The sequence below is a fragment of the Indicator indicator genome, chromosome 1 (genome assembly GCF_027791375.1).
Source record: "Indicator indicator isolate 239-I01 chromosome 1, UM_Iind_1.1, whole genome shotgun sequence".
Lineage (NCBI taxonomy): Eukaryota > Metazoa > Chordata > Aves > Piciformes > Indicatoridae > Indicator > Indicator indicator.
In genome coordinates this window covers 88,455,456-88,464,842 of record NC_072010.1, presented here as the reverse complement: position 1 = coordinate 88,464,842, position 9,387 = coordinate 88,455,456, and the positions used below count along the sequence as shown (strand labels likewise).

At 41.7% G+C, this 9,387-nt stretch overlaps 1 protein-coding gene across 1 annotated transcript; it reads left to right on the top strand.

Moving 5' to 3' along the window:
* Positions 1-241: 241 nt before the first annotated feature.
* Positions 242-6,818, top strand: ZBTB20 (zinc finger and BTB domain containing 20). Its single transcript, XM_054385943.1, has 2 exons — positions 242-1,838; positions 6,400-6,818. The coding sequence occupies exons 1-2, from the start codon at positions 257-259 to the stop codon at positions 6,816-6,818; spliced, it is 2,001 nt and encodes a 666-aa protein (XP_054241918.1). The 5' UTR covers positions 242-256.
* Positions 6,819-9,387: the final 2,569 nt, after the last annotated feature.

Sequence of the window (9,387 nt, the reverse complement as noted above, 5' to 3'; positions counted from 1 at the left end):
TCAGCTTTTATCCAAAAATTCAGGCCTTGAGCTCCTACAAATGAGTAGGGAAGTTTACTTCTAGCCTTACAGAGAAGACGCATTCTTACTGGTGCCTTCAACATGATTTTTACAACATAATCTGTTTTGTTTACCCAGGGGGCAGCTGCCTTTGCCAGCGCCCTGACTCTGGCTCTGCAGAGGACAAGACTCAATCTGTTATTTTTGTGTTTTCTTTGTCACCTGCTTTGCTACAGGTAACATCAGTTGCAAGGGGATGACAGAGCGCATTCATAGCATCAACCTTCACAACTTTAGCAATTCTGTGCTCGAGACCCTCAACGAGCAGCGCAACCGTGGCCACTTCTGTGACGTGACGGTCCGCATCCACGGGAGCATGCTACGCGCCCACCGTTGTGTGCTGGCGGCTGGCAGCCCCTTCTTCCAGGACAAGCTGCTGCTGGGCTACAGCGACATCGAGATCCCCTCGGTGGTGTCAGTCCAGTCTGTACAAAAGCTCATTGACTTCATGTACAGCGGGGTGCTGCGGGTCTCACAGTCAGAGGCCCTCCAAATCCTCACAGCTGCCAGCATCCTACAGATCAAGACTGTGATTGATGAGTGCACAAGGATCGTCTCGCAAAATGTGGGAGAAGTCTACCCAGTGATTCAGGATTCTGGCCAGGAGACACCCAGAGGAACACCCGAATCAGGCACCTCGGGTCAGAGCACTGACACAGAGTCTGGCTACCTGCAGAGCCATTCGCAGCACAGTGTGGACAGGATCTATTCGGCTCTCTATGCTTGTTCCATGCAAAATGGCAGTGGGGAACGCTCCTTTTATAGTGGAGCTGTGGTCAGCCACCATGAAACTGCACTGGGGCTCCCCAGGGACCATCACATGGAAGACCCCAGCTGGATTACCCGGATACATGAAAGGTCACAGCAAATGGAGCGGTATCTCTCTACCACTCCTGAGACCACACACTGCCGCAAGCAACCACGCCCTGTTCGAATTCAAACCCTGATGGGCAACATCCATATTAAGCAGGAAATGGAGGATGACTATGACTACTATGGCCAACAGAGGGTGCAGATCCTCGAGCGCAATGAGTCTGAGGAATGCACTGAGGACACTGACCAAGCAGAAGGCACTGAGAGTGAGCCGAAAGGGGAGAGTTTCGACTCAGGAGTCAGTTCCTCCATTGGCACTGAGCCCGATTCCGTGGAGCAGCAGTTTATGGCTGGTCCGGGCCGGGATGGGCAGCAGGAATCTTCTCAAGCAGATCAAACTGATGTCCCTGCTGATGGCACTCAGCAGCAGCAGCAGCATATAGATGCCAACTCTTCCTCACCAGAGAGAAGCAATGACATTGAAATGGACAGCAAAGTGCTCACAGTCAATAACAGCACCGAAAAGGGGGCTTTGCAGCCTTCTGTCAACACAACTGTTGCCCAACCATTGCCAACCACACAGATCTACTTACGCCAGACAGAAACCCTCACCAGCAATCTGAGGATGCCACTGACTCTGACCAGCAACACTCAGGTCATTGGCACAGCTGGCAACACCTACCTGCCTGCCCTTTTCACCACACAGTCTGCTGGCAGTGGCCCTAAGCCTTTTCTCTTCAGCCTGCCCCAGCCTTTAGCTGGCCAACAGACACAGTTTGTGACAGTGTCCCAGCCTGGCCTGTCAAGCTTTACTGCTCAGCTGCCAGCCCCACAGCCCTTGGCCCCATCTGCAGGCCACAGCACAGCAGGTGGGCAAGGCGAAAAAAAGCCTTACGAGTGCACTCTCTGTAACAAGACTTTCACCGCCAAACAGAACTACGTCAAGCACATGTTTGTACACACAGGTAAGAGCACGTCCCTTTGGCTTAGGCATGAAGCCAGAGAAAGTGCTTGACAAACGTGGACTTAAATCCTGTTTCCCAGTCTGCCAACCCCCAGCACAAACAGGATGGAGAGGTTATCCAGGTAGCTGGTATCACTGAACGCTTTCCAAGCTTACCGCATTAAAGTTGAACCCCTGCAGAAATGTTTAGGTCCATTGTGATCTTTAATGTCCCTTCCAAACCAAACCATTCTATGATGCTGTGATTGTAGAGGTATAACTGCATGGCGCAGAAACAATCTCATTTTCTTGGAGTAACCTGTGTTATGCACCCATCCAAGGAAATGGTAAATATTTGTGGTCCCCTGCAAGCTGACCAGGCAACAGTAAGTAGAAGTGGAAGGAGGAAAATAAAACAAACAAAAAAATAAATCTACTAAGAAAGGACATCCCTCTAGGTTTTACAGCTATGAGGATTTAAGATCAAGTGATAATGATTGGCATGAGTTTGGGGCAAGTTAATTCCTGGTGGAACTGTAGCAGTAGGTCCAGGCCTGTGTATTACACACATTGCCACATATTTTCTAAATCTCATATATGCCTATAAGAAAGTGAATCTGGAGTTTTTTTAGGAAGTTTTTCCATATTTCCCTGAAGCTGATTGGTGTAATCTTTTGTCTCTTAGTAAGTCAGATGTTTCACTAGCTGTGAGTACAGAAACATTGGCCTCAATGAGAATAATTTAAAATAATATGTGTAGAACACACCACCAGCACTCTTTTTGTCTAGAAGTGCAATTACTTTAATATAGGGACTTCTAAGATTATATAGGTAATCATATTTACTACTGAGCCAAAAATGCCTTTTCTAGCTTTGTCAAGTTACGAGACTTCAAATCAAGGACGTAGATGTATTTTACATGGAGAGACTATTCCAAGTTCAGGACTAAATTTTGCTTGCTTTAGCTTTCAGCTCATTCTGACGTTGGAGAGAAATTGTAGTTTAGAGAAAGAGTAAATATTTCTCTCACCAAGCAGTGGTTTTGTTAACGTCAGATCTTAAAATAAATGGTAGGTTTGTGATACATGGAATAGAATCTGGAGAAATTGCCCAAGGTATTTCAGGAATGCAAGTCATGCTTCCCTGTTGTATCCAGTGGATTTCATTTCCAAGTGCATATGTAAACTGTTAACTTCTGTTTACCTGTAATTATCACTTAAATGAAAAATTCCTCTAGACATCTAAGGCAGGCATGTACATATACAAAAAGGTCAATTTCTCAGCACTGGGACAAAATGTACGCTTGCAAGGATCAAGAATCCTAATTCCCAAGATTACTCTTTGTGTCTGTTTATGTTCTCCATCTCTCTGTTTTAGATGAGTAACTAAAATACTGTGTAGATAGTCTTGTGTTAGTCAGAAAAATATCCCCTTCAGAACACAGTCAAATATTATCTACCAGCAACTTTGTTCTAAGAGCTAGAAAGGCTTTTTCACAAATTACTTCACTGAGATTTGGTGCTTTGTTTCCCCCACTCCAAACTGTGCGCTACATTTGGTATTTGGAGTCAGATAAAGAATGCTGGAAGATCTACCCTGAAATATTCCTAACTACTACACATAAAGTCAAATCTTGAATTAATATTTTATTTGTCTGCAGATGCCTAAAATAATTTTATTTGTCTGAGAATGCCTAAAATAATGAACTGTGGTGGGAAGGAGAGATTTGGGTCGATAAATTATTTCAAAGTTCATTTAGGAACAAACTGGGAGAATAATTGCACCTTAACCAACAGAGAGTAGGGCTTCAGAAAACCCTTCTGAAAATAACCTTTACATGTACAGCCTCAGAGAAGATGTCTGTTGTCTGGTGTAGTGTGGGGCAGGGTCATTATGAAAAGTGAGAGGAGGCAGCTGTTCCTGCTGTCACGGTGATATTCCTCAGCCCTGCTAAAAGAAGACAGGCAAAGAGGCTCTGGAAAAGACCCACAGGGAAAGAGAAAAATATGGAAGATGCGAATGTTTAAATTAGTCTTGCTGTTTGGAAGGCTCACAAGAGAAGCCATGGAGGAATCCAATTGTAAACCAAAATTCAACAACCTAAAGGCCTCCCCATCATTATATGTTTTTATGCTTCCTAAAACTACATTATGATGTAGCTTTCCGTGCAGTGGAAACCTCCCTCCCTTTCCTCATTCACATGGACACACATGGACACAAACACACTAGAGATGGATGTACTTCTGTGCTCCCTGAAGACTGACTTTCATGTGTTTCACAATGTTTTTCTCTAAGACTTGCAGTGTTGTGGAAGAAGTGTCTGTGCACCTTACAAGCCATCATTGCTTTCTCTTCCATATCGCCCTGTGGTTAATATTCATTAGCTGTCCTACATTGCTGTCCAAAACCAGTCAAATATGAAATAAAGAGCCAAAAGGAGGAATATGCACATTTAATACACTGAGCATAGTTTTCTCTGACTTCAAGATGGAAGAATCATGGGAATAAAGAATCTACAGTGCTCACATAGGAAGCGCATACGTTTGCATACAAGAAAAAGAAAACCTAAACATTTTTGAGATTCTTAGGAGATAAGAAATCCCAGGAAGGTTTTGAGGCTAAGATTAGAAAGCCAGAACTCAGTGCATCTTAGAAACATGTGCAGGCAAAAATTAGAGTGTTTTTATAGCATAGTCTTAACAGGGTCTATAGCAGACTAATTACAAACTCTGGGACATATATTGCCTAAGGCAAAAATGAACATTGTAAATATAATCAGTCTCTTGTAAGTTAATCAGACATTATTAGAACTGACACACTGTAATTTTCCACATAACACGTGTCAAGCACATTGGCCTGTCTACACTCAACATGCTACTATGTTGGGCAGAGCCAGCAGGAAAGTAAGGACTGAATGTGTTTTGACCAAGTGTCTTTCACGAAGTAGGGACAAACTCATCATCAGTGCAAGGAAGAGCAGCATGTGGATTTCATTCACAGATGTCACCATCACATGTGCAAACTGTGAAATAAAAAGAGACTCAGGGGAGATAAAATAGTAGGTCCTTCCCATCCAATCCATATTAATTAGTTCCCCTTAAAATTGAATATAAGCAGCATGTAATAGTCACACTGTACAAGGAGTAAACGGTATATTACCCCACGTGTGTGATGATCCCTGTAGATTGACTCTTCAGGATGTAAAACAGCACCAGACAAGATTGTAAAAAGGAGGAAGCAGGATGTCTGTGAAAACAGCAGAAAGCATCTCTGCCAGAGGGGAAATTGTGGAATGACCAAAGGAAAAACAATTTTTCGGTTACTGAAACAGAGGAACATTTTATTGTTGCAAAGCTACAGTACTATCTCTCTCCCTGGCGGCTTGGGGGATGATGAATTACCACATGGGAAATAGGCCACAAGTGATTCAGAAAACAAATTAAAAAGCAGCTTTTGATGGGACATTCAGGGTGTTGGGTATCATTTACATTATCAATACAGCAGCATATCATGAAAATGTTGCCTGACACTGTGAAACATGAAGCCGTGGCATTGTCTCCCAAAAGAACTCTGAACATGAGGAGGAACGAGGAGTAGTTTGAACAAACCAGTTGAAGTGCTCAGCTAAATATTTTCTTCAGTTCATCCTTGTAGTCACCATTTTGTCTGGATATGGTCAGGGTTCACTTATAAGAATTGCCAGCATCAATTTTACAGCAGGCCTGGGCACACAAGGCAGTGTGGTAGATGACATAAGTATTTTATATCTCTGGTTTACCTGATAAGATGTCTTATTTAATTGGCAGTCAAATAATTTAAATTTTTTGTCAGTTACACTGGAAGTTTTCTGCTAGGTTGCCGTTTGCATGATACTACTGGCCTGGGCAATTGTAGCTACTGAGGTTCCCTTTTCAGCTATTTGGCCATGCTTCAGCTATGAGATTTGACCAGAAAAAGGGGCAATAAATGTAAACCTCTCATAAAGCATTGGATCCCTTTGGCAATCTCTAGCATTTCTCATCTGAGGAATGTAAAGCAATTGGACAAAAACAAGTGTGTTACTGTTGCACTAACTTGTAATTGCTAGCTTTTTCTGTGGTTTTATTACATATAAGTAGGAAGATGGAAGCACTGGAAGGTAAAGTAACTTGAATAAGACCTTTCTAGAGATGAGCATGAAGAGAAAAGTAGAAACAGAAACAGGAGAGGCTCTGCCATTGAAGTTGGGGGTAGATACCAGGACCTTTTAACTCTAGTCCTGTCTTTTGTCAGTGCCTACTATGTGAACTTGAAATCACCTGAGGTCCTTTTTACTGTATGTGGATTGGTAATACCTACATCCCCCTTTGTGAAGTATTTGAAACCTCTGGTTGCAAAAAATGTTGTGTATAGAAACACACTTATTAACAGAATTATTCTTTCTTAGGCAAAGCACCTTTCCAAAAGCCCCCTGAGACACTGACCATTATTTTATTGCAAAGAGTTGTATGGAGCTGGTTTAATTTTATTATCTTGTTTTCTTGTCTGTTCTCTCTCTCTCTCTCTCTCTCTCTCTCTTTCTCTCTCTCATTGGTAATGGGCAGGTGAGAAACCCCACCAATGCAGCATCTGCTGGCGCTCCTTCTCATTAAAGGATTACCTAATTAAACACATGGTGACGCACACTGGCGTGAGGGCATACCAGTGCAGTATCTGCAACAAGCGCTTCACCCAGAAGAGCTCCCTTAATGTGCACATGCGCCTCCACCGTGGGGAGAAGTCCTATGAGTGCTACATCTGCAAAAAGAAGTTCTCCCACAAGACCCTACTGGAGAGGCATGTGGCTCTGCACAGTGCCACCAATGGCACACCTGGAGCCACCGGCACCGGCGCGAGGGCTGTCCCTGCTGGGGTGGTGGCCTGCACGGAGGGGACCACATACGTCTGCTCTGTCTGTCCAGCAAAGTTTGACCAAATCGAGCATTTCAACGACCACATGAGGATGCATGTGTCAGATGGATAAGTAGAATATCTCTCTCTCTCTTTGTTATGAACAAAAAAATAGAAACAACAACAAAAAAAGCTATGGCACTAGAATTTAAGAAATGATTTTTGTTTCATTTTTACCTTTATTTTCCTCCTTTTTTTTGGGTTCATTTCCTTTTGTTGTTTTTGTACTACATGAAGAACTGTTTTTTGCCTGCTGGTACATTACATTTCCGGAGGCTGGGTGAATAATAATTTTCCCAACCTCCCTCGGATGGTGGCCTTAAGGCCAGGTAGTGCTTCAAGAGCTCCACTGGTTGGATCTCTAGCTACTGGCCTCTAAATACAACCCTTCTTTACTACAAAAAAAAAAAAAAAAAAAAAAAAAAAAGCCCAAACAAAAAAAAACCTACACAAAAAAATCAAAAAAACAGACAGAAAAATAAAATCTAAAAAAAATTCTTTTTTCTCACTTGTGAAGAGCACTACAAAAAAAAAAAGAAACAAAACAAAATATATTACAAATCTACAAGGCCCACTGTCATTATAAGTACACCGCTCGCAGTGTTTCAATGGACATTATTCACAATGCTGACCGCTTTTGGACTTCACAGTATCCAGTTAGAACTGTGGAATATTTTGCTTCTGGTTGAGCAGCAACCAGAGGAAACAAGGCCCTGCTGGTTTCCACCACGTGTCTGCTTTCTCATACACACCCACACCCACAAACACACGAAAGGGCTGAGGGGAGTGCAAGGCAGTGTGGCTTGGATAGTGTAGAGTCCCTGCAGAGTGAGGAAAAAAGAATCAGAGGTTCCTCACCTGGATTCTCCTCCATCCCACGCTCTCTGGCGCACCCTCCCCGCTGCTTTTCCCATACCACCACCACCACCTTACAGCAGAAACCAAGAAGATTCAGACAACGAGCAACGGTGGCTTTTTGTAATTTATTCAGTGTCTTCGCTGAGCCCAGGGCCTCAGCACAATCAAGAGGGACTTTCACAGAAGGCAAAGAGAAACACAGAGGAAAATCAAAGATATCAGAGGTTGCAACCTATGGATCTAGGTACAAGAGAAGGGTTAGTTCCCACAGTCTTTGCAAAAAAACAAAAACAAAAACGTTGCATCAGGATTTATTCTTGTGGAAGAAAGAGGAATAAAGGGTGGGTGGGGAGGGGAATAATAATTAAAAAAAAAAAAAAGAGTTCTTGGGACTTTTTTAATTCAAAATTTTATAGAGGGGCAAAAGTGACGTTTACCAGATAGAATGCTGATTTTTTAATATATTTACAACAGTATTTGTGTACAAAAAAAAAAGTGAGATTGTTAAAAGTAATTTTTCTTTGTTTTCTTTTTTTGTTTTGCTTACACTGCCACTAATATCTTCTCTTTTATTATATATATGAATATATATATAAATATATATTTTATTTTAAATTGAGACTGTTAAGGTTAGCTAACCTGCTTCCAGATAAAGGGGGGGGAGGGGAGATGATCTTGATTTTTATTTTAAAAAAGAGGAAGGATGTTTCTTAATTTTCTTTTCTAGTATTTTTCTCTTTCCTGTTGGAATCAAGAATTACCTGGGTCGATGAGGGGCTCTGTGGAAGTCATCTGTGAGATTATCTACTAGAGTTTGTGCATCCTGCAGTATCATTTGAAATGCTACTTTGGTTTTGGATTATGTGGTTCTCTTTTTGGCTCTTACCAAGGTTCTGTTGTTTCTTTTTCTTTTAGTTCCATCTCAGAAGTTATTTCTGCTGAAGGGCAGTTCCTTTTGATAAAGTTTTTTCTATGTTCCCACGGTTTGGGGGATGATAGAATCTGTAGTCTTTTTCTTTTTTTTTTTTATTTTTTATTATTATTATTATTATTATTATTTGAAAAAGTAAATGAAAGTTTTGGAAGTGTGTAATAAATAGGATTTCCCTTCTTTTTGGTCACTGGACAAGAATTAATCTGCTGTATTGTTCTCTCATCCCTGCCTTGCTCGCTAGAGAGCTTCCATGTTTGTGGGGGAATCTGATCCTGCCCCTGGTAATCTGTGCTGATGCCAAAATAATTTAAAATGTTACCATTGCAAATAATCTTCCCTTCTCCATTTGGAAAAACATCTAACTGAAGGGCCACATCCCACATTCTCTGCATAAACAAATCTATGCAAGGAATGTAGGATCAGTGTGAAAGATTGATTCCTGATCTGCATATGTATGTTGACGTTCTATATTTTGTTTTATTGTGTTTGGGCTGGTGTTCTCCCTAGTCGTCTTTGGTGTGTCCTTGTGAGTACTTTTTTTCCCAAAGCCAACTCCCAAAGTACATGGGTCCTTAGTTCAGTTGGATCAGTGTCTGACATTATCCTTATCTTGCTTGAAATCCATAGCTAGGATTTGCACCGGCTGCACTCTGGACTTTATATTTTAGGCAGAGAAGAAGCACCTAACAAAAATATGCAAAAAGAAAAAAAAAAGAAAGAGAAATTGCTAGTTTAGCTTTTACTTGTGTCTATATTTAAATTAAGCTTCCCTAAGTTTACAAAACTTCGCTTGTGAACACTGAGCATTTCACATGAGACACTCTTTTATGCTGGACAACTTTCTAACTAT

Bases quoted from the DNA above. Each gene is read 5' to 3' on its own strand.
- ZBTB20 (XM_054385943.1), top strand. From the start codon at position 257: ATGACAGAGCGCATTCATAGCATCAACCTTCACAACTTTAGCAATTCT. The intron at 1,839-6,399 runs GTAAGAGCACGT...GGTAATGGGCAG, and splicing joins GCACATGTTTGTACACACAG to GTGAGAAACCCCACCAATGC.